Raw genomic sequence first — 26029 nt, 5'->3', positions numbered from 1 at the left:
CCATCACCTGTCTGATTTAAAATGACTTCTCCAATTATGAAAAAAAAAGGGGGGGGGCGGGGTAGGAGTTTGAGTCACACCCAGTGGTGCTCAGGGGAACACAGAAGGTTTGGGGGATTAAACCGGGGTCAGCCACATGCAAACCGAGTATCCTGCCTGCTATACTACCTCTCCAGTTCTTTAGTTAAATATTTCTAAACTATTTTCAAACTTAAAAGATTTTAATGAGATTACTTTATAGCTTGTACTTAATCCTTTTTAATAAACTTTAAGAATTCAATTTTTCAGGGATGAAGAGATAGGACAGGAAATAAGGCAAGTATTGGACATGCAGCGGATCCTGGTTTAATCTTTGGCACAGCATATGGTCCCCAGAGCACAGAGCCAGGAGTAGCCTAAGCAGTGCAAGGGGTGGCCAAAATCACTGCCCTCCCCCCACCCCTATCCATAGAATTAGAAATTTTAATATGGGGCTGGAGAGATAGCACAGTAGGGTAGCATGCAGGCAATCTGGGTTCAATCCCTGGCATCCCATATGATTCCTTGAGCCCTGCCAGGAGTGATTCCTGAGTGGTGAAGAGCCGTGAGTAAGCCCTGGGTATTGCCAAACAACAACAACAATAAACACAAAATTCAATTGTTGGGGCTGGAGCAATAGCACAGTGGATAGGGCATTTGCCTTGCACGCAGCAGACCCAGGTTCGATTCTCAGCATCCCATATGGTCCCCTGAGCACCGCCAGGAGTAATTCCTGAGTGCATGAGCCAGGAGTAACCCTTGTGCATTGCTGGGTGTGACCCAAAAAGCCAAAAAAATAAATAAATAAATTCAATCCTTGTGATTAGCATTTTTTTTTTTTTGGGTCACACCCGGCTATGCACAGGGGTTACTCCTGGCTCTTCACTCAGGAATTACCCCTGGTGGTGCTCAGGGGACCATATGGGATGCTGGGATTAGAACCGGGGCCACGTGCAAGGCAAACGCCCTACCCCCTGTGCTATCGCTCCAGCCCCGTGATTAGCATTTTAAAACAAATCTGTCAACATTTAAGCACTGATTATATACATATTCACATGCAAAGGTATCTTCTCTGTGGAAGATACCAAAGATAGTGGTTACTTCCGTAAACAAGCTTAAAGTCTATTCAGAACAAGATATATTTATGCAAAGCTATTTGAAAACAGTGATGGAGCAGGAAGCATGTAACTCATGACAAAGATGAGAGGAAAGAAAATAGGGTGACAGAAACCAATAGGGCTTGGTGGAGGCAGAAAGGTAGGGTGGGGTTGGATAACACTGGCAAAACTCAGCGGGAGACGTTCTTGGGGTAGGAATTGGCATGAGCAACAACAAAGAGCTGGGCATGAAAGGAGATGAAAGGAGACCTATGACTAGCCAAAGTAATAGAAAATCATGATAGGTTCCAGAAAGGGTAAAGCAGAGTTAGGAAGCAAGGGGGATGTTTGTAGATGATATGGTTACAATGGAGTATCACTGGGGGGACTGATAATGATGAAATGTTGACAGAATTTTATGACTATCAATGGAATAAATGATCACTCACTATATTAGTTGTCCTTTAGAATATACGTCTTACCATCCCATAATCTGGGAAGATTATGATAATTGGTAATAACAGTTACTCAGGAGACCTAACACTCCAAATCTCACAGTGCTCCAAATGATCTACGATAGAAAGAAAAGACTGAAATAACATCTAGTTTGAGTCAACTTAACTGGAGATAAATTTTTTTTTGCCTCACTTTTTTGTTTTAAATTGATTTGCTATTGGTTTACAAGACTGTAAATATTTGGAAATACAGTTTCACCCCCCTGTAAGGGTATGTGAGCTTCACCATTCTCACCACCAACTATCAAACTAACAAAGTGACCCCTACTCATCTCCCACCCTCTTTCCCAACTGCTATTATATAATCTGAGAGGTTTCAATCCTATTATAAATTTTAATTCAATCCCTAAAATAACAATGGTCTTTATCCTCGAGAAGGAAACTGCTTCTCAAGGTTAAAAATTTGTTACAGCTGGGCCGGAGTGAGAACACAGCAGGTAGGGCACTTGCCTTACACATGGCTGACTGGGTTTGATCCCTATATGGTCCCCCAAGCTGTGATCCGAGACGACAGAGTGAGGAGTAACCCCTGAGCACTACCAGATGTGACCCCAATACACACATACCAAAGAAACCAAACCCAAACAAAACCAAAACCAAAAAAACCAAAACCAAACTCTGTATTGGTCACATAATGAGAAAGTAATTCCCCTATTCTTAAGATTACCTCTCGGGGCTGGAGCGATAGCACAGCGGGTAGGGCGTTTGCCTTGCATGCGGCTGACCCGGGTTCGATTCCCAGCATCCCATATGGTCCCCTGAGCACTGCCAGGAGTGGTTCCTGAGTACAGAGCCAGGAGTAACCCCTGTGCATCGCCAGGTGGGACCCAAAAAGAAAAAAAAAAAAAAAAAAAAGATTACCTCTCATGGTAGATAGGGTGTAGCCCTATAACTAATGGAGTCCTAGAGGAAAGACCATTTCTGTAGAGCTGAACTACGAATGTTACAAAGTGTTAACTAGGTGCTCCAAAATATTTGACAAAAAGGAAGGAGAACTGAAAAAAATCAATAGAGACAAAATAAAAGACTAATTAAAAGAATGGGAAGTTGTGCCGTTCTCATAAAAAAAAAAAAATTGGAATACTAGGCTGAAGAGGTAATACAGTGGTAAGGCACTTGCTTTGCACACACTCAATCCCAGTTCGATCTCCAGTACCAGGAGATGAATCCTGATCACAGAGCCCAGAGCCAGAGTAAACCCTGAGCACTGCTGGGTGTGGCCCCCCACACCCAGAGAGTTGAATTACTGAGTTTGAGGGGAAGATAGTAGAGAGAGAACTAATGAAAGATTTCCCAACAGGGGCTGCAGAGAAAGCACAACAGGTCATGCACTTGCCTTGAATGAGGCAGACCTGGGTCCTCCCCTGGCATCTCATATGGTCCCTGAGTCCACCAGGAGTAAGTCCTGATCACCACAAGGTGTGGCCCCAAAACAAAACTAAAACAAAAATTCATGGTGATAAAAAAAAAAAAATCATGGTGGCCTAATTAAAGAAAAAATTTCAGCTGCTACAAGAAATCACTACATAGGGTAGGGTAGGTATTAATTTTTAATTTTTTTATAATACAAATGTTCAAACACATCCCAAAAGAGAATAATGCATGATCTTCTATAGGCCCATCATCAGCCTCAACAATTACTAATGTTTTGTTACCTTTCAAAATAAATCTTTGAGCCTATTGACTTTTTCTAGCACTGAGTACAAAGTATAAAAATAAAAAATGCATCAACATACAGCACTGTTTTGCTTGCATGCATTTCATTTACATATAGACATATATGTGTGCTGAAAAGGCAATGCAAAATATATTTTTTACCAGGGGCTGCATCAAAAAGTTTGAAAGTCAGGCATTTGGAGCATTTCTTCTCAGATTTTATTGCACATATAGTAGTTTAGGACTTGAGATTTGGAATTTGTATCAACCTCTCCTTTGGTGCAGATTTTCACTCCTTATTTTGAGTGGTAGAGACCTAAAGATGACTGGGCACAGCTCTAGTATCAGTGGTTCTCTGGTTTCTTGGGAAAGGGAAAGGTGAACAAAAAGGGTTGACCAGGAATCTAAGGCTAATTGGTCACAATTTTCTTCTAAGCCATGAAGTCACAGAGAAGAAATTGGAGAGGAATAAAGACAGAGGAAGCAAAACAACAACAACAAAATCAATAGATTTTATTACCTTTAGTGCCTGGTAGTTTATGTCCAATAGCTACCTTCTTGTGCTGAAATTCTTTTAATTTCACAATATTATCTGTAAGTAGATATCTTTTAGCTAAAAATTAAACAAAGGAGAAATAAAATCACTTACTGTTTTATACTTAGCAGAAAACATGAGCAGACAACCTGACTGACTCTGATTAATCTAGTATAAAACACCCCTTCAGACATTCATTTAGATGTTTATTGCTCTATATAGGATAGCCCCAATGGGAACAAAGACCTTTGGTTTTTGAAACCATGAAAGAATGCAACACGTTTTATTTGTGTGTGGAAGGAACACACAATTAGCTGGGAAAATGGTTAGCAGAAATTTGGGTTCTGGAATATAAATACACTTGCATAGTGAAGGTTATGAGATGACAAAGGTACATACAAGGCTATTCTTTAAACGCAAAGTAGGCACTTCTAACTTTGGTTTATCTTGGCAGAAGCCTACAGACTAATCCAATTAGGAAAAACCTGTTATTTTTTTTTTTCCAGTGACCCCTGAGATTCCCAGTCCTGTCATGTGTGAACTATGTCCCTCTCAGAGGGTTTCTAGGTAGGTAACTTGAAGACGCGCCTTCAGTCCCAGATCACAACTGAGCCGGCGGGAGAGAGTCTTGAGGAGATGCACAAAGTTAAAGATGTGACCAGGCCTCCCCCGCACTTTCAAATGCAGCTGCTTTCATAAATCGACGGCGGGCGCCTTTCTAAGCGGGAAACCGGCTCCAGATTTTCCAGACTGCTCTCTGCAGTGAGGCTGGGCCCTCGCTCCCCGGCTCTGCAGCACTGCAGACTGGAGGCACCGCTGCTCCCGGAAACGTCTCCTCCCACGGGGGCCAGGGGGCAGGGAAGAGCCCCCCGCCAGTCCGCCTGTCCCCTGACTCCCAGGCGCACAGGCAACCACGACACCCAGAGACAGCCTCGCGCGCGACCAGAGGACAAGGTCACAGCCTGCAAGCCCAGGCCAGGGAGTTGTTGATTCGGGGCAGTTATTTCTCTAGGAGTGACAGCCGCGGGCTAACTAACCTCCCTCGCGTCCCATCCCTCCCCTCCTTCAAAGCCCGAGGCCAGGCTGCGGTACCTCCGAGCGGGCAGCGGCAGCAGGCAGAGCCTAAGCCTTCCACCCCGGGATACGTGGATCTCCGCAGCGTTTGCAGCAGCACCGGCCCCGGGGGCCGAATGGCGGCAGCCATGCTGCTGCCGGCGCGCCAGGTCCCCGGGCCCGGGAGGGGGCGGAGCGTCGGTCCCCGTAGCCACGCCCCTTCCGAGGCCCCGCCCACGGGCCGGCCTTCCGCTTAGCACGCTCCAAGATGGCAGCCCCCATGGCGCGGTGCGGGATCCTCCTGGCGCGGAAAGGTGCGCTGCCCCAGCTCTCCTGGGCAGGTCAGTGGCTTCTTCTTAGACCCCCGATAACTTATTCCTTGAGTGAAGGATGCGCTGGTCTTGCAAGAGGAAAGGAGATGTTGCTAGGATCTGCTTGCTTAGGTCTTTGGGGTTCTTGGTAGCATGCAAAGGGGAGATGAGGTCTCTGACCGATTCCCTTTACTAAGATCCGAGTATCCTCCCCTCTGCAGTTGTGAAGAACAGAGGGAGGTAGTGGCATCAGGGTTCTTGCGTGTGATTTGCAGGATTTGTGTTTGGGAAATCCTTTTTTCTCTCATTGAAGAGCCCCAAATTTCACCCCTGGGGGGCATGACATTTGTCTTCCCTGCTGAGGTTTCCTTGAGGGGCGTTAATAGAACTCATCACCTCATCCTGGGACAGATCTCTGGTCTTCACGTTGTGAAGACGGTTTGTAAATTCTTAATAAAGTACTTCGCTTAACTATGACCTTGGACACCACTTTGGATTGACCTTTCTTTTCTGTAGTATATACGTGTGTGTGGACAGTTAATGCTTTTAGTTGCTTACAAAGTATGTTGATGTCTTGAGTTGAATGACAACTCACTCAATTCTTGTTATTTCAAGGCTCTGCTGATGAAGGCATTTGGGGAAACATTTATAAAAGCTAGATTCTGGCTGCTCTCACTCATTATATGATTTACGTGCAATTGCTGTTTCCAGTACCTATTGTCACCTCTTCCTAGCCTACCTTCTTTCAGCCCATATAAGAAAATAAATACCCACTTACACATGCTTATTTAGAAACGCCATTAAATAACAAAAGGAAACCTCATTTTTGACCACCAAAAGTTTTCTAATGATTAACTAGTTGACCTAGCTGGATAAAACATTTAATATCACATGTTAGGTAAAAGTGGTGTGCATATTTAGTGACACCTAGTAAGAGTTGCTGTAGCTATTACTAGCATGCTTAAGTATGGGTGTTAGCAAATGCTCTTTAATTTAAGTAAGGTCCTGTATTGTCTCTCAGAGTAGTAATGACTGCTTAGAGTGTTTCATCTTAACAAAGGATGAAATTTAGATAGGAAATGAAAATTAGCTAAGGATGCTTTGAAAGCATTTTTTTTTTAAATTTTTTATTGAGTCACCATGTGTGAAAGCATTTTAAGTTAGTATTTTGGTATTAGTTTGAACTGGTGAACTTTCAAAAGATTACACTCATACTACTCTATTGTGGTAGACTAGCTGCAGATGGTTATTTAAGTTAGTTAAAATTAAAGTTGAGGGAGAATGGTACATGAGGTAAGGCCTTGCATGTGGTAGATAGACCCCAATTGGATTCCAGGGTAACACATATGGTTCCCCAAGCACCATCAGAAGTTATTCCTGAGCACAAAGCCAGGAATAAGGCCTGAGCATTGCTATGGATTAAATCCAGGTGCTTGCTTTGCACTCAGCCGACCAGGTTCAAATCCCCAGCATCCCATATAGTTCCCTGAGCTCTGTCAGGAGTGATCCCAGAGCACAGAGCTAGGAGTAACTAGTCCTGAGTACAGCCATGTGTGGTCCTCTCTACCCCCTGCCAAATAGAAAAAAATCCCCCAAAACAGATGTTGCTATAGTTTATGAATGGGATAATTGAATTTCTTCTTTTGACTGTATCAGAGACTCTTCATACATGTATGGACCTTAAATATTGCCCACTTTAGCTTCTTGATTCATAATTACAGAATTAGTAGTCCTCTTTCTTCCCACCTATTTTTTCACTAGTTTCTTCACTTGGGCTGGAGCTATAGCACAGCGGTTGGGCATTTGCCTTTCACCCGGCCGACCGAAGTTCGATTCCTCCGCCCCTCTCAGAGAGCCCAGCAAGCTACTGAGAGTATCGAGCCCTCGAGTATTGTATATGCCAAAAACAGTAACAATAAGTCTCTCAATGAGAGACGTTACTGGTGCCCACTCAAACAAATCGATGAGCAACGGGATGATAGTGACAGTTTCTTCACTTAGTTTGCAGTATTATAGAATTTTTAGGGATATAGCTGAATGCTTCTCTATGTGTATAGGATTCTCTCATAGTAAGACTCAAGTCTCCTCACTCTTGACTTGGCATGCAGATACACCTTGCATAGCATCTCTGACTTTTTTTTTTTTTTTTTGGTGGGTAGCATACCTGGCAATACCCATCACTTACTGCTGGCTCAATCACTCCTGATGGGGCTGGGAGGAATGTATGTGGTGCCAGGGATTGAACTTGGGTCAGCCATATGCAAGGCAAGGGTCTTACCTGCTATATTATCTCTCCAGCTCAGTATCACTGACTTTTTTATTCATTCTTCAGGTCAGATCTAGGAATGTAACCAACAATTTATAACATTTCTGTGAATAAATGTATTCTAAGTTTCAAATATCTATTTTGACAATATAGTATCAAAAATAATATAATGTCTCTTTGTGGTATGTAATCCATTTAAAATGTAGGTACTTTTTCAGAGTTAGTGTTTTTGGATTCTTCTTTTCTGTTTTGAGACTACCTGTGGAAGCCTTTTTTATATTTTCAGCATTGCTTCAACTTTAGATCTGAAATCCAGAAATATTGTTGTAAAGTCTCATTGTGTATAAGGTAAAGGAAAGATCTGTTTGTTTATAAGTTTATATTTGCCTATGTGGGAGATGGAAAAAGCATGGTAACAAATTGTGTTTAATCAGCCCCCATTCCTCCAAGTTATATTTGATTTATGTTCTGCCATTAGGAATTATCTGTCATTCCTTTTCTCTCAATAACTTTATTGAGATATAATTCACCTATATAGTCATTCATTTATAATATTCAGTTCATTGTGTTTTTTTTGGTATATTCAAAGGGTTATGCTGCCATTACCATAACCAATTTTTTCCTCTCCTGAAAAGAAACCCTGAATCATTATCAGTTACATCCCATTTACTCCCAAGCTTTTTTTTGCATCCTATTCTCCAGATGTAGGCCTCTTCTAATCTATTTTCTTTCTCTGTAGATTTGTCTATTGTGGACATTTTATATAAATATGCAGTCTTTTCAGATTTATGTTGTAGAACATATCAATACTCATTTTATTTCATTGCTGAGTAAAATTGCATTCGATTGTAAGAAAGTTTCACATTTTGTTTATCCATTCACCACTTAATAGATATTTGCATTGTTTCTGCACTGGATTTGTGAACCCGAAATGCTATAAACATTTGTATACAAGTTTCTACATGAAGATCTGATTTCGCTTCTCGTAGGCATCTACTTAGGAAACTCCATGTTAATATTTTTAGGACCTGCTCAACCGTCTAGCGTGGCCACGCTATTTACACTGTCGCTTGCAATAGTGAGGGTTCTGGTTTCTCTACTTCCTTATCAAAAACTGTTACTATCTATTTAGCCTAGTGTTATGTCAATGTATTTTGCATTTTCTTAATGGCAAGCTCTTTTGAAATATCTTTCCATGTATTTGACAGCCATTGGAGGGTATGTGTACACCCACATACACTTGGCATATGGCTGTTCAAATCCTTTCCCCATTTTTCATTTAGACTATCTTTTTAATTTTTTATTTTATTTTATTTTTTGCTTTTGGGGTCACACCCAGCAATGCACAGGGGTTACTTCTGGCTCTGCACTCAGGAATTACTCCTGGCGAGACCATATGAGATGCTGGGAATTGAATCCAGGTTGGCCGCGTACAAGGCAAATGCCCTTATCGCTCCAGCCCTTAGACTATCTTTTTTAATTTTTGAGATGTAAGGGTTATTTATTCCTAGTTTAGTTGCTGTTTAGTCTTTTTAATTTACTCCTTGTGAGCTCATGTTATTTAAGCTCTGCCATAGTTTAGGCATTGTGGCAGGTACTTGGAGAACAAATTTGCCATCCTATAGGGTACATCAGTTTTGGATATGCTATGGCAGACTTGCTACACCACTGGGTAAAACAATCACTCTTCATTTTATGTGTCGTAGAAATAAATCTATGACCCAATTCAGATGGAAACAGTTTTAGGTTTGGCTTTTTTGTTTGTTTTTTTTGTTTTGGGGCCACACCAGGTGATACTCAGAGCCAGTTTGTCTTCCTTTTTTTTTTTTTTAATTTTTAAAAAATTTTTCGTTCTTTGGAAACAGTTTTTAGAACTAACTCATGATTACGTAGCATTAGTTCTTCAGTGTGCAATAGTTCACAAAAATTTAAGATCTAAGAAGGAATTTGGGAGCTCACCAAGGCTATAACTTAAACAACTCCTATAAGAAGGAGATTATCAGCATTTTACTATAATGTAAAAAGTTTTGTTTCCTGCATCTAGTACATGTTAAAGGTTGAATACATTTCTTCTTAAACGAATGACTTATGCAGTATTGGTTACTGTCTCCTATTAGCTTATTTCGTATTCCATTAAACTGAAACTATTACAAATCAGTTAACTACAAAAGACATAAAAACTGAACCAGTTATGAGGCCAGGCCTATTGAGATCATTGTCTTTTTCCTCAGGTAAAAGATGCCTACTCTCCGCGGCATATGTGGACAGCCAACGATGGGAGGCAAGAGAAAAAGAAGTGTGTCACCTTGGTAGGTACCTACTGGGCTAGCACTGTGTCATTTTCAGTTATTTTATGTTTCTCATCCTCTGTGTGTGTGTGTGTGTGTGTGTGTGTGTGTGTGTGTGTGTGTGTGTGTGAGAAATGTTTTTATGATTACCCACTTTGGGGACCACACCCAGCCATGTAATGAAGTGGGCATTCATGGTCCTACTGCGGACAGTGCAGTTCTGGGATTGACCTGGGGCTCCTGCATGTGCTCAGCCCTTGGAGCCATCACCTGCCCACATTTTAAATCTTCAGAGGAATTTTCACCCGTGGGAAAATATGGAAAAATCATTTTTTGCTACCCTGCAAATTTCTTTTTCTGCCTTGTTAATTAATCTCCCTAAGCTATGTAATTCTTTCCTTGCTTTTTGACCATTTTTATCATACAGCTCATTGTTCTATAGCCTGTCTTTATTTTACATTATCTGCATATATGTGTATGTGCAGATATACAAATGTATGTAAAGTATATCTTCATCCTATTATTACTTTCCACAAGTTTTATTGGGATATTATTGTTTTAATACTTTAATTATCATTTATTTTATCTTCAGAACCCCTTTTGATTCTTTCTCTTTCATTAAGTGCTAGATTGGAAAGTAGTATTATAATTTTACTTAAGCCATTTAGGGAAGATATTTAGCTAACATCTTCTCAGGCAGAAACTTTCTAATTATACTTTTTTTTTTCTGTTCCTTGTATCATATTACACAGATAACTTTTTTTAGTAAAAAAAGTGTACAATTTAATGTTTGTGTGTATATTACATCTATACATATTATATATTTTAATGTATATAATATCTGATATACTGATTTGTCAGAAAATTAGTAATTGTCTTATAGGACCAATGTAACTTTGGCTTTATTCCAGTTCTGATCTAATTATTTTCCCCTGGGCTTCTTTCTGTACTTCTTCTATGTTAATATGAATATTTAAATATTCTGATGCAAGCTTTTGTAATTTCTGCAGCCTTACATTAAGTGAATAAGTCCCCCTGTGTTATAGATTCTTCTCATAGCTAGGTGGGAGGACATTCTTTTGGAGTAGGAAGAGGAATAAAAGATATCATTTTCTCCCTTGATAATGTGATTGTGAGGCCATAGTTCCTTTGTGAGTACTGGAACAGGTGTATGGGCAGGAGTCAGCAAAAGCCAAGCTGCTGCGTAAAACCTAAAAAAAAGTAACTACTCGATTATACTAAAATGTACAGTCACTTGAACAACATATAGAAATGCAGGTGCATGTGAGTGTGGCACAGTGACAAATGCTTTATCACAAGGCTCGCAGTTTCAACCACAAAACAATGAACAGGGATAATGTTCGTTATTGGGGTTTAGACATTCCAGTGCCTTGTTGTTGACTTGATTTGGATTTCCCTAATAACAAGTGATAATGAGGATCTTTCCTCATGTGTCTATTGACCATCCATTGGTCTTCTTCATGGAAGTGTCATTTCCTCTTCCCATTTCTTGGTGGGTTTTTTGGGATTTCCTTGTTGTTTATCATTGTGAGTACTTTATATATCCTCAATATAAATTTTTATCGGATGTTTTGACTGCCAAGACTTCCTCCCATTCATTTATCTGTCTTTGAGTTTTAGCTTGTGTTTCTTTTGCCACACAGAAACTCTTTAATTTTGTTGTAGTCCCATTTGTTTTATTTTTGATTGTGTTGCCTTTGCCAGTGGCAAATTTTAATTTTAACTTTTGAAGTACTTTTAAATTTCATAATTTTAAAAAAATTGTCAAGAGTAATGTGAAGAGCATTTTGTCCAGATTTGCCTATTATCATTGTTTGGACTATTTGGGTTTATTTTTGCGCCACACCCAGCAGTGATAAGGGGCTACTACTGGTTCTGTGCTCAGGGTTCACTACTAGTGGTGCTTAGGGGGCCAGTAAGTGCCTGTGAGCCAGTCCAGGCCTGCAGCTTGCAAAGCATAGCTCAGCCCATAGAGCACCCTCTCTAGCCATGCACCATTTGGTTTTGTCTTCTTATTCTCTGCATGCACATACAGGTTTTATGAACATTTGAGAGATTGTTGCTTTTTATGAAAGTTCTTTATCCTGAACACTTTAGTGTATATAACTGACATTTTCTTTTAAGCCAAGTATTGTATTTTTTAATAGAATATTTGCTTTGGGGTTTTCTCTTGTATTTTCTTATAACTTGATTCAATGCATCGAACTCTGGTAGAATATTGTCACGGGATATCTGAAGATAACTTCGTGTCTGTATGCTCTCATTGATGGTTAATTTTTGTGGGAGGGGGCTCTGGGGGCCACACCTGGTAGTGCTCGGGGCTTACTGCCAACGTCCACAGGAATCACTCCTGGCGATGCTCAGGGGACCATAATGGATGCTGGGGACTGGTCCGCAACATGCAAGGCAAAGGTCCTTCCCACTGTGCTATGGCTCTGACCTTACGAATGTTCCCATTTTTTTTATCTCTTTCTCCCTTGTTGTAGTAGCCACTGATCTTTATTATGCAAAATGATCATTTCTAAATGCCATTTAAACCAAAATAGAATTTGCCTACTCCATTAATACCTTCGCGTTTACTAGCTAGTTCTCAATACTCAACAGTAAGCGTGAGCTCTCCCATCGTTCTGTTTCATCTTTGATTTCTACTTATTGTCAATGTTATTATGGCTTTCTCTCTTTTTCCTTTCAGTCACTCATTACCATGCGTAATTGTTTTCATGTTCCTATTATCTTAGATTCCTCTCATGACCCTTTTAAGGTAGCTCCCAACCCTTCAGGGTCATTGTGTATCTTTCCTGCTTTTGTCCCCGGGTCAATTCTTTCTCCAAGGAGTCCTTTCCTGCCTTGGAAACCAAGATCTGTGTTCTTGGAATCCTCTTACCACTGTGGAGTTTATTCTTCCCGTCCCTTCCAGTGGACAGTTGGGAAAACTCTGAATACACTTCTGAATAAGTTCACATTGAAAAGTCCTAATTCCAGTTCATCTCCAACGGTTCTTTGCTGTCCTCTAAGCCACTGTTTTTCCAAGTGGTCAATACTTCCCCTTGAGGTTGACTGGACACATCCCGAAGGGCAGTAGTAGCCTTGGGTACAACTGGAGGTAGTTGCTTTCTTTTTCTTTTGTTTGTTTCCTGCCTCACCTGGCAGTGTTTAGGTGACCCTATGTGGTGCTGGAGATTGAACCCAAGTCTGCTTTGTGCAAGATAAGGCCCTCCCCCCATCCCCACCCCCACCTCACACTGTACTACCTCTCTGGCCCTCTGTTCCCTTCAGAGGTTAATTGTTGTTGTTATTGTTTTCGTTTTCTTTTTTCCTTCAAAGGAGGTAGTAGGTCAGATAAGCTTGGTAACTTCTGCTCTCCTTATTTGTATCTCCCTTCCAAACCAAGAACTCCTTCCCAATAGAGACAATGTCTTGATGTAGTCGGCAATCTCTATGTTACAGGTTATCTATCTAATTTCCCTTTCTATTTTCCTGTTGCCAGAACATCATCCTGTAGTCACTGTGACAGCAAAAACAAACAAACAAAAAACCTTGAATGGGCCTCCTTTTGGTCTAGTGAAGAAGCCAACATTAAATCCTTTAGAATGCAAAATTCATTTTAATACATATAAGTATGAATTTTAGGAAAAGTGCTTTGAAAGTACAGAGCGAAAAATAAAATGGGGTTTTGAGAACGCTTTTGATAATAGTTTCATAGCTATGAAGGGGAGATTAGGAGAGCAAACCAGTCTATTTGGAACTTAAAAAAAATTTTTTTTTGGTGTTTTGGGTCACTCCTGGCAATGCTCAGGTGTTACTCCCGACTCAGCACTCAGGAATTACTCCTGGTGGTTCCCCAGGGATCATATGGGATGCAGTGTGTAAGGCAAATGCCCTTCCGGCTATACTATTGGCCCCTCTATTTGAAACTTTGGTATAATATAAGCAACTGTTGTTCTGAAGAAAATATAAGGTGACATTGTCATGGATTTCTGAATAAGCAGAAGTTGTTCACCACATAAATATAATCTGCAGGAATAACTATTACCTGCAGATATTTGTTTCCTTATCTCTAGTAAGATTAGAAGTCATAGAGAAAAAAAAACAGTATTAACTGCTATTTATTGAATACTGTAGTCCTGCCTCTATCACCCACTATTCATCCTGCGTTCCAATGCAGTCAGAATTGCTATTTCCTTTGTACTCTCTTTATGCAGTATGGTGATATGTCTGTATTTGAGATGCTGATATCTCCAGCCCTCCCACTTTCAGAAGCTTTGTCCCTTAACCTCAGTCCTGGTATTTATAAATTCACTGTATCACTGTATCACTGTATCACTGTCATCCCATTGTTTGTTGTTCATCAATTTACTGAGCAAGCACCAGTAACGTCTCTATTCCTCCCAGCCCTGAGATTTTAGCAGCCTCTCCTTACTCAATTTCCCAACGATCGGAGGCTCTTTCAGGGTCAGGGGAATGAGACTTATTGTTACTGTTTTTGGCATATCGAATACGTCATGGGGAGCTTGCCAGGCTCTGCCCATGCAGGCAGGATACTCTCGGTAGCTTGCCAGGCTCTGCCCATGCAGGCAGGATACTCTCGGTAGCTTGCCAGGCTCTCCGAGAGGTATATATCTTGGGGTGGGGAGAGTTCTCATCCGCACCCGTCTGGGGGCCCTGAGTGAAAACAGCCTGGCATGGAGTCCCCAATATTTTATCAGTTGGGGGTAATAAGTTGGACCAAACTTGCAGTGCCCAGGGGCTACTCCCAGTGATGCTCGAGGAACAACCCAACCAGTGCCCAGGATAGATCCAAGATCAGCCGCAAGCAAGGCAAGTGCCTTAGCTCCGACACCATCTTGCCAAGCCCCAAGTATTCTAAATCTGAGACAATTTTAACCTTTCAGCAGCAAAGAAATACGTAAGGTAATCATGCACATCGCTTTTACCAATCAGAATTCTGTCTTGGTATTTTCCCCACACAGTTGACTATGATTATGTCAGCTTTAATGAAGCATGAGCATCACTCATTCTTGGCATGATGGATAAAGGGTTAGACTATGTTAAATAACTGCCAAGGGATATGTCCAAATCAAAACGCCATTATAAGACAGGTGAGTGTAAGCAAAATACAAAATCTCTGAGTCTTCTTTTTAACATTGTACATGGGAATACTATCATCTCTCAGAGTTATGTTGATGACTAAATGAAAAGCTCATCTGACTGAGTTTTTAAAAACACAAACTGCATGCTTTAAGCATCATATTCAAGTGCCTCTCAAAGTAATTTGCCTGACACTCGGCAGAAAGATAGAAAGATGATGTGTGTGCAGAGTCCTACAGACCCTACCAAGGTGCCAAAATACTGATTAACATGACATAGGAGGCACACACATACAGATAACACCACTACATCGATCTGGCAAATAATGAACAGTATGTTAGTCCTATCAATACTTAGTTCTCAATTATAAATGAAGAACACTAAATGTTTTTTGACCTAATGGATCTGTTTTTAGCACCCTAAGATGCTTTTTTTTTTTTTAAGCACCCTAAGATGCTTTTTAGCACACGCTTGGATCAGCAGTGTGGTTGACGGTGCTGAGGGAGCCCCCTGGAACCATCCAGCCATGCTTGGAAATCAAACCCTGGGCCTTTCCATGCAGAGCATGCATTTCAGCCCTTTAACTCCTTTTTTTTTTTTTTTTTAAATTTTTTATTGTGGAAAGTTACAAAGTTACAAAGTTTTCAGGTTTAAATCTCAGTTATACAATGCTCGAATACCCATCCCTTCACCAGTGCTCATATTCCACCACCAAGAATCCCAGTATAGCTCCACCCTGCCCTCTCACACCCCAACCCCCCCCACGCCCCTAGACCCCCCCCACGCCCCTAGGCCCCCCACCCTAAGCCCCCCCCCCCCGCCTGTGTAACTAATAAATTTCACTTTACTTTCACTTTGATTGCATACAATATTTCAACAAAACTCACTATTATTGTTTGGAGAGTCTCTCCCCTAAAGTCAGACCTGCTCTTTAACTCCTTTAAACAAAACATACAAGGCTTTTTTGTTTGTTTTGTTTTGGGGCCACACCCTGGAATACCCAGGGATTATTTCTGTCTCTGCACTCAGTATCACTCCTGGGTACTCAGGGATCGTATTGGATGTTGGGCATTGAACTTGATTGGCTGCATGCAAGGAAAGGGCCCTACCCACTATGCTATTCTCTCTGGCCCCTCCTTACACAATACTTCTTGAGTAATAAATATCCTTCCAAAAACTAAGAAAGAAACGAAGTGATACACTAGTGACTATACATTTTTTTTTTCTTTTTGGGTCACACCCGGCGATGCACAGGGGTTATTCCTGGCTCTGCATTCAGGAATTACCCTTGGCGTTGCTCAGGGGACCATATGGGATGCTGGGAATCGAACCCAGGTCGGCCGCGTGCAAGGCAAATGCCCTACTCGCTGTGCTATCGCTCCAGCCCCTAGTGACTATACATTTTTATGTGTCTATATATGTGTGTTTGTATGTACATATATACTTTCCCCCTCACTTCCTTTTACAATATCCACAGGTTGCATATTTGGTCGCAGTATGTTTGCATGCTTCAGTTCAGGCATGTTAGGTTGGGGATCTTAGTGGCACTGCAGCTGGAATCTCAGTGAGATTGGGTAGTACTTGAGATTGAACTTGAGACTGTATGCCTACAAGGTAGTGCTCTACTACTGAGCCATATTCCTGGGACCCATCCCTGGGACTTTTATTTTTGTTTTTAAGCCATACCTGGCTTTGCCCAGGGGTCACTCGTTGGTCATGCTCAGAGGTCCATATGTGGTGCTGGGGATTGAGCTTGGGTTGGCACTTTACCTACTATACTATTTCTCCAGTACCAGAATTGCTTTTAAAACTGGGAGAGTTGTTGAAGATCTTTCAGATGAGGTGATATTTGATCTGATATGAAAGATGAGGAGTCATCTATTAGCCAGCCTGATAGTGCTCAGGGCTTACTCCTGCAGTGATTGGGACCATATGTGATGCTGGGAATCAAGCCTAGGTTGGCAGTGGGCAAGGCAAACGCCCTACCTGTTATACTATGGCTCAAGCCCCGCCTCCTTTTAAAATATTGTTTTGAGGGTTTGTGGCTCTTGGACCACCAAAGTGGAATAGCAGTTGATCTGGCGTCTTCACGTGGCAGACGTGGGATTCAGCCCTTTTTAACTATGAAAAAACAAAACAAAACAAAACTGAACTCTAGCTTTTCTATGTACACTTGGGCAAGCATCAGGAATACTTTTCTAATATGCTTTAGAAATTTTAGATTCTTTGTTGGCTTTGCACGTGGACAACCCAAACTTGATACCTTGTTCAGCCCTGGATACTCCCAGGAGTGGAGTATTCACCGAGCACTGCTGGCTGTGACCCCAAACCAAATTTATAAATTAGGGGTGATAATCCCTAATCCACAAAATTCTAACAGAATAGTTACTCCAGAAATAGGAGGGCTGAACAAACCCTTGATATTGCCCAAATGGAAGACAAGAAGTTTTGAAACCCAAACAGCTTGGAAGGATAAACTAAGGTTCCCTCTCCCCTTACCCCACTTGCTTTTTTCCCTCCCCCCAATCCCCCCCTCTCCCTGCCACACACACAGAGTAGCACAATGTAATTTAAGCTGACTTCAGCCCTTAGGACCAGTACTACCGTATTTTTCCTAAATTTTATTTAATAACAAATATCTTAATACTTGGAGCAAGTGGTCTGGCTGCATCCCCCAGATTGGGCAGTAGGTGGCAGTGCTGCCCTTGCAGAGGTCGCTGCTCTGCTAGTCAAGCCCTTGGTCTGCGTTGTCTGGACACCTTCCCAGTCTGGCATGTGGAGCGCTGTGATTGGCTGCTGGGGCTGGTGCGGGCTCCCTGATTGGGGGAGGGAGGAGCGGCCATATGAGGCATTGACTCGGAGCGTCCCCATTGGAGGGCGTGGAGTGGAGTGCGTTGGGGGGGGGGTGCGGGGAAGACACCTGGGTGTGGATGTGGGTGCGGGGCGGCCTTGTGCTTTCGTGATTTCAGCCCTGCCAATACTGCAGAGGATAGAAACGCCCAGGGAACGCTGCCCCACTGCCTCTGCAATCTGTTTAATGTGTGTTATTGTTGTCGTTAAAGCCTTTGGGGAGGACTCTGGGGCTCCAGCTTCCAGGATGAAGGCAATTTGTTGCTATGGAAATCTTGGTTAACATCAGCAGTGCTATTTATTACAGTGTACCTGCACTGCAGTTCAGGGGCCTAGGGACATGTGAAAGCCAAGCCTCTGACAGGAAAGTTAGAAAGCAGTCTTCCTCCACTGCAGTGTGCCGGGGTCTGGTGCTACGAACTTCACCTGCACCCTCCAGTTTAATCCTCCTAGCAACAGCAATCCGAGGCACACCCTTGTGAACAAACCCTGGGCATCTGCTGGGCCCCTGGCTGAACCATGCAACTGGATTTTGACTGGCAAAGCGCAGGTCCAGAAGCCTGTGGTGGCAGCCCCCTGTGGACCGCAGCTGCCTCAGCTTGCCTGGCCGTCCCTGTCCTGTGCTGTTTTCTGCCTCATTCATCACTCCAGGGATACCAGGGGAGGTGCTTGGTCACGTAGCATACTCAGCAGCCACCCTTTCTTTGACTTGCAGTATGCAAATGCTCTGGGCCCAACACTGGATCTGCACGCTGTTGCCTTTTGGGTGGGGGGGCTTGACGGCAGGGTTGGTGGTGGTGGGGTGAGTCAACCAGTTTCACTTGACTGATGATATCTTGGTGTGAAGGCTTAACATGGAATCTTGAGTTGACATGCTGCAGAGGTGGTCAGAAAAATCAGTTCAACCCAGGGCTTAGTTCTATACTGTGCATAATGTGAATTCCACAAGTGAATGGAGTCTGGAGGGCCATTTGATTTGGGCCAGTAAAGCCTGATTCTACCTTTTTCAAAGAAAAGTTTAAATTTTGAGTAACAGAAAGTGATTCTTTATATTACCTGTCATCACAGATATAGATATAGCATTATAAAGTAATCATAAAGATTACGTAGCTTTGTCATGCTGTCCAGTCATTCTGTAATCCAATGGATTTAGCAAGATTAATTTGCATTATCATATGAGACTGTTTTAGAGACCTGTGTGCATAACTTTCTTTTTTTTTTTTTAACATTCTTTAATCATCTCATCTCAGTCCATTGAAGTTAGTCACAAGAAAAGCTTCATTCTTTTATACCCTGTCAGGTCTTAACAGTTTTGCAAAGTTTCTCTCCCCCAATAGCTTTTGAATCTTTGTGTTCCTTAGGATAAGAGAGAGAGAGAAATGGTTAAATGCATAGCACTACATCTTTACCAGATAGTTGTGCACTGAATGCCTCTGTCTTTTCTTGATACTGATTACCTTGGCACTGATTTTTTTTCACCAGGGAATAAGGAAACTTGGGCATCCTTCCCTGTCACACTTCTTTGCTTTTCCTCCTGTATTTATTTTAGATAGGTATTAAATGCCTTTGATGGGACTGCTTGAGAACTAGAATGTCTGTCTGTACCTTCAGCCCTCAACTTCCTGGGCTTTACTTCTGGTAGAAGAGTCAAAGAAATAAACACATATTAGCTTGTGTAGACAGTCACAGGCAGAGAAAATGTTTTGGACTTCCCCCCCCCATTCACTGGTTGAGAAAAAAGATGAGCAGAATCTTTTCTTTCTTTTCTTTTTTTTTTTAAATCAGGGTTGACTTGGGAAGTCTTGCTGCTCAGGAGAGCCTAGCAAAGGAGAAGTTCCTGGGAGGAGAGAGGCACTCGAGGTCTTTGCCATTTTTGTTTGTCTAATAAGGTTCATCATTTGTTAAAAACAAAACCGGAAGGCACAGTAATGGGCAATGATGTTAACAGTCTGGACTGAAGTTTGTATGATTGGTGATTGCTTCTTTTTGTACTTGAGAAAAATAAGATACTCGGGGGAAGGGTATATTGTTAGTTTGAGACACAATAAGGAGATGCGAAATAATTATTTTGGGGAGAATGTTGCCTTGGATTTCAGATCCTTTGGGACTATGAGGTAACATTGTAATCTGAGAATTACATTCCCTAGAAATGTTACTCTGTATAAGACAGATCAGTGAGAACATCCAGTATTTGTTTTTCTGACTTACTTCACTTAAAGCGCAGTTCCAGTTCCAGTCCAAGTTGCAGTGAATTTCCTTAGTGCCTTTCAATAATGCTTTCCTGAATGTCCTTCCAGAAGTATCTTCTTGATCCATTTTCTTAGTTTGATGGATGCTAGGATTTTTTTGATAATCCTTACTTCAATGATTTTAAAATGTTATTAACGTTCCTTTGCATGATTAAGAAATCATGTAGTAATGATTTCTTAAAAGAGCAAGAAAAACCATCTGTCTTAATACCAACTTCATAATATTGGTAGCCATCTGGTAGGAACTGTATCTGTGAGATTTTTTAAAAATATGTATATTTAACCAGGTTTCTTTCCCCTTCTCTCTCTTTCTTTGTCTTCACAGCTGATCTAGCAGCCTTAATGGATAAAACATATGACAGAAAGTTGCCTGTTAGTTCTTTAACGATATCCCGGGTAAGATCATTTAAATGTATTTGTTTTCCAAAAAGGGAGGTTCTTTATGTAGATGAGACATATATATTTTGCATAGGAAACATTTATCCAGGAAATATTTTTTAATAGATATTTTATGGTGATGTCACAGATTTCCTTGGCTAACCTAAGATAATAAACTGACCAACTACTGTGTCAGTGATCACTATTGTTTATCTAACTTAACTAATTTAGTTTTTTCAGGATATGATATTCTGCTCTACGGGACCATGCTTTTTCAAAAGATGGATCACTCTCAAAGTAATAGTATTTACTTAATATTGAAATTGGTTTCTGCAGCCAGACAGATAGGACAGTGAATAGGGCGCTTGCCTTTCATGCAACCAACTTGGATTTGATCCCTGGCACCCCATTTAGTCCCCTGAACCCTCCAGGAGTGATTCCTGAATGCAGAGCCAGGAGTAAGCCGTGAGCACCACTGGGTATGGCCCCCAAACAAAAACAAAAAGAAAGTGGTTTCAGTAGCTAAGAAAGTCTATAAACATCTACATTGATGTTAGTGTTAAACTGAATAAAACCTTCTGTGCCAAAGATTGTACTCATTTTGTAAAATACCTTCTCTTGATTTTCATCTTGGCCATGTGACTTAAATTGTAGCCAGCTTACATGACAAAGTCAGAGTGCTTGATAACCAGGAAAAAAGAGGATTCCAAACCCAATTCTCCAGATATCAAAGTGTCTTTCCAAAGTTGTCTCCTTCAGACAGGTCTGTTCCGATCTTTACTGTGACCTCACTAGCAAATTAGACTACTGACTTTCCCCGCCTCAGTCCTGGTATGGGGAATGTCTGGCCAAATGGGCTGACGGGATGCTAGGATGAGAAACCTAAGTTAGGAAAGCTTTTTATAAAAATGAATGACATCACCAAATTCAAGGCAGTAATCCATCTAGAAGGGAAAAGAAAAGAAACCACAGTAAGTCCTCGCTTAACCGCATGGATGGATTCTTAAAAACTGCCACTTGAAGTGAAACCATTTTCTCATAGGAGCCCAGATATGTCATGGCAGGTGCTTTAATTCTCTCTGTGCAGATGGAGCAGCTAAGATGCAGAGGAGCGATGCCATCTGTTTGTGCCACGCAGCAAATGAGCGGGCGAGCTAGCTCACAACATCACATTGCATGCATGAACTTGATGTTTTTCGGACCTTTACTGAGATTTCTGAATTTATAGCTCTTCCACGTTCTTTAGAAAGTTTATTGCTTTTCTTTTCACTCTTTATGAGATTTTAATTATATTCATAACATGTTCTTTTTAACCTCTGAGTCTCTGCTTGAGGTTAAAGTCCATTCTGCAAATAGTCCTTTCTTTCGATTTATTTGTTTTAGAGCTAAAAAGCAAATGCAGGAAGTTTATTGTGTGAGAGAGACTTAGCAGAAGAATCACAGGTTGACTAGTCCAGAGCAGAGTTTAAATCAGAGAAGGGTTAATGGTTCCCAGACTGAGTTCTCTCAATTTAAGTTTCCATCTCTTGAGCCATGTTTTTTCAGCCGTTAGATTCTTCATCCTTTCAGCCATGTTACCTTTGTATTAGGAGCTTGGAACAAAAGAAATATTTCAGGTTTAAAAGTCAAGGGCAATGTTGATAGCTAGTTATAAATATACCAGAAAACCCTTTCTCTTCTGAGCAGGGCTTGTTACTGATTTTCAAGTTTTATAACCAAGGTCATTCTATACATAGAAGAAAAGGGTCATCAACATTTTTTGCACTACTGTGAAGGGGTTTTAAGAAGGAGCACCTTATAAACACTGCTCTTTAAAATGGGAATTTGCAGGGCTGGAGAGATAGTATAGTGGGGAGGGTGTTTGTTTTCCATGTAGCTTATCAGGAGTAATTCCTGAGTGCAGAGCCAGGAGTTATCCATAAGCATCACCAATTGTGGTCCGAAAATTTTTAAAAAAGGGAACTTGGTGTTTTTCCTAAGGTTTTTGTATAAATTAGGCCCAAGATGTGACATTTGTGTGTAAAGATTCCTTTTATGTTTTTTAGTTTGTGGACAACATTTCATCTCGAGAAGAGATAGACCATGCTGAATATTACCTTTATAAGTAAGTTTTCTATTTCATTGGCTATGTACTCCTCCAGTTTATATGTTAAGTGTGTGTTTTAGAGCTACATTGATGACAGTGTATAGAAATTCCCAATTTTTTATAACTATAATAGTCATACTATGAATGGTATTATATTTCATATTATGAATATATTATTTAAGTCAGTATTCTATTGAAGGGTCTTTTGGTTGTTTGGTTTGTCTTTGTACTATATACAATATAAAAGTGATAACCTTTTATATGCTGTTTTGTACATAGTTCTTATAAGTATAGACATTTATAATTGATAGCTATTAGTTACTTTCCATTGAAACTTTTACCTGTTGACATTCAGCCTTTAGTAATTGAGAGGCCTGTTTTGGAGCGATAATACAGGAGTAATGGTGTTTGCCTTGCATGAGGCTGACCCGGATTCAATCCCTGGCATCCCATATGGTCCCCCAAGCTCCGCCCGGGGTAATTCTTGAGTGCAGAGCCAGGAGTAACCCCTGAGTATCGCTGTATATGACCCAAAACGAAAAAAATAAGAGAGAGGCCTGTTTTTACAGTGTGGCCTTCAGAATAATTTCTCAACTTTGGATTTTTTTTCCTGTGATTGGTGAAAAATGAATATAGCAATCTCTTCTCTCTTTTATTCAGATGGCACTACACTAATATGCTACTTGGCATCCGTTTTCAATTAACACTATACTTGAAACATTTTTCCTGTGTTGCCACATTTACTTTATTCTTATGGCTGGGAGCAATCCTACTGTGAAGTACAGTCACTCGGGTGGAAAAGGAAGCATGTTTAGTATATACCCTAAATAGTAGCAAGACATTGGCACAGCATCAAGCTTGTTAAATAAGAGATTGGTCAAATAATTTTTTTTTTTAATTTATTTATTTTTAATTAGAGAATCACCGTGAGGGTACAGTTACAGATTTATACACTTTTGTGCTCATACTTCCCTCATACAAAGTTTGGGAACCCATCCCTTCACCAGTGCCCATTCTCCACCACCCGTAAACCCAGTGTCCCTCCCACCCTCCCCAATCCCATCTCCCCCCCACCCCACCCTGCCACTGTGGCAAGGCATTCCCTTCTGTTTTCTCTCTCTAATTAGCTGTTGTGGTTTGCAATAAAGGTGTTGAGTGGCCGCTGTGCTCAGTCTCTAGCCCTCATTCAGCCCGCAACTCCCTTCCCCCACATGGCCTTCGACTACAATGTAGTTGGTGATCGCTTCTCTGAGTTGACCTTTCCCCGGAACGTGAGGCCAGCCTCGAAGCCATGGAGTCAACCTCCTGGTACTTATTTCTACAGTTCTTGGGTGTTAGTCTCCCACTCTGTTATTCTATATACCATAGATGAGTGCAATCTTTCTATGTCTGTCTCTCTCTTTCTGACTCATTTCACTCAGCATGAAACTTTTCATGCCCATCCACTTGACTACAAAATTCTTGGTCAAATAATTTTTGATTAATCCTTTTAGTTGCTTTGTCTAGCAGTCAGATAGCTTTTAAAATGGTTCCGTCCCTCAGAACTAATTTTAATTGTGATTCTTTATGCTTTAAAAATTTTTTATTTGACTTTCTAATTCCTAGATTCCAAAAATAAACACAAATTCAAATGTGAAGTGTTTCAAATAAGCATTGCATCCAAATTTCCCATTAGATCTTTGCTTTGTGCAAGAACACTTGCAGCTTTTTCTATTTAGTTGCATTTTTAAAAGGTTTTCTTTATATTAGTAAAAATTCATTTAATTTTCTTTTACTTGCTTTTGCTAAATAACAAGGTTCCTTTTTTTTTCTGAGTTGGGTAAATTCTGCCACCTTTTTTGTGTTTTCTATTAAAATATGAATCTCAAGTAGATTAGATTCTCCATCAAAAAATCATTTATTTCACTTATTTTTTAATTTAATGTATTTACTTTTATAGTACTGGGGATTGAACCCAAAACCTCCCACGTGCAATGCAAGTGCTCTGCTGCTGCGCCACATCCCTGTTCCCCAAAATCATTTATTCTACATCAAAGGTTACCTTTACCAGTATCTTGAACTTAATATTCCAGGTCCTGAAATCATAATTGCTAGTGCCCTCCTACTCGCAGTTCAGCCAACCATGAACAAATCCCTTGATGGGAGCAAGATGGGTACAGTAATCTTTACGTACTGTTCCTTGACACTCTTTGATAGTTATTTTTGCTGATGGTGAATCGTCTAGCTGGGCTGACATCTGCTCAGTTCTTAATCTTTTGCTTTGTTTATGGAAAAACACAGAAATTGGTTCTAATGTCTAAGTAGAACTTTGGGATTGGGGAGGAGGAGGAGAGAATGACACTCCCAAGCATTTGGGAGGTGGGGGTTGGGGGGCTGGGGGGTGGCGGCACCGGGAGACAGGGGCCCAGAGTCACTCAGCCAACCTGGTCGATGGTTCAGTGCTAGGAGGAGAAAAAACAGCTCAGGAGCTGCTCTGCTGAGGACCGCCAGGGCCACCGTTCTGGAGGCTCAAGGCCTCCACCCAGTCACCGCAGAGGCCACACACCCTAACCGCTGTAACCCCTATAGTGTCTCCCTAGCCCCGAGAGACTCTCTTAGAATTCAGCCCTGTGGAGGCACAGTGCCACCATAGTCCTAGGAAAAACAGTGTCCTGCTCTGCTGTACGTGTAATAGAACTTGGTGATTCCACATCTGTTTAGCCCCCAATGCATGCCCGGGCTCTGTCCGAGGTGCTGGGCAGACAGTGATGAGTGTCCCACTCCTCTTAATATTCAGCCGATCACACTAAGTCCTACCTTGAAGACTTTCCATGCTTAATTCTCTGCTTGTTGTCTAGTTGTGTTTCAACTTTCATAAAATGTATTTCTTCCTTCCCTGTGGATCGTTTGAAACAGGGCTTCCTCTTTTTGCCCAAAAATGGCTATATAGCCACGTGCTGCCAGAAACACCTTGAATTCACTACACAGTTGAGTTCACATTATATTTTTGTTGTCATGCATTTAGAAACCCTTTACCATTGCCAGATTTTTCTCAACCCCCACATTTAGTTAAGTAGCGTCTCACAGTTTAAGAAGCTCAGCTTCAGGGCTGGAGAGATTGTATGAAGGTCAAAGTGCTTGCCTTTATGCCCCCTGGTCCTTGGCATCATGTGACCATGTACTACTGGAGGCCCCTGAACCCTGCTCAGACCCTCACACTGAACCAATGTGAACCATGGTTGGCAGAGAATCACCAGTGGGGGCTCCAGGCCTCCTGACCACCACTCAGGGTGACCCCCTTCACCAAAACACAACAGGGACCAGAAAGATAGTGAACAGTTGACACGAGTTCAAGCCCCAGCATATGGTCCTGTGAGTCCCCACTAGGAGTGATCCCAGAGCCCAGAGCCAGGAGTAAACCCTGAGCACCACCAGGTATGGCCCAGAAACCAAAAGGAAAAAGCAGAGACTGTGAGATGCAGGTCTGTCTCCTCCAATGTTTATGGAAAGCAAATTAGAGCCACAGAGATTGGGACCCATGTAGTGACAGCTACATGGATGGACTCAGGTGTTCCTAAGCAGTCCTAAGCTAAGCAGTTCCAAGGCCAACTGCTCTGCCAGCTGTTGTCTTCCTGTCTT

The 26029-nt window shown here is 41.5% G+C and overlaps 2 protein-coding genes across 2 annotated transcripts in view; one reads left to right on the top strand and one right to left on the bottom strand.

The window, feature by feature from the left end:
• Positions 1–5109, bottom strand: part of PTCD2 (pentatricopeptide repeat domain 2) — a 33997-nt gene extending 28888 nt beyond the window's left edge. The window contains exons 1-2 of the mRNA XM_055135181.1: positions 4914–5109; positions 3807–3899 (exon numbers count right to left, since the gene is read on the bottom strand). Of these exons, the coding sequence (XP_054991156.1) occupies positions 3807–3899; positions 4914–5025 (205 nt within the window). The 5' untranslated portion in view covers positions 5026–5109. The remainder of the gene's footprint in view (positions 1–3806; positions 3900–4913) is intronic.
• MRPS27 (mitochondrial ribosomal protein S27) overlaps positions 5068–26029 on the top strand; it is an 89258-nt gene continuing 68296 nt past the window's right edge. Inside the window, exons 1-4 of the mRNA XM_004608503.2 lie at positions 5068–5215; positions 9683–9760; positions 20273–20343; positions 22371–22429. Coding sequence (XP_004608560.2) covers positions 5143–5215; positions 9683–9760; positions 20273–20343; positions 22371–22429 — 281 coding nt within the window. The 5' untranslated portion in view covers positions 5068–5142. The remainder of the gene's footprint in view (positions 5216–9682; positions 9761–20272; positions 20344–22370; positions 22430–26029) is intronic.

The sequence above is a fragment of the Sorex araneus genome, chromosome 1 (assembly GCF_027595985.1).
Source record: "Sorex araneus isolate mSorAra2 chromosome 1, mSorAra2.pri, whole genome shotgun sequence".
Taxonomy (NCBI): domain Eukaryota; kingdom Metazoa; phylum Chordata; class Mammalia; order Eulipotyphla; family Soricidae; genus Sorex; species Sorex araneus.
Note: the sequence above shows the minus strand (reverse complement) of the source record. Positions and strands in the feature narration are given on the sequence as shown.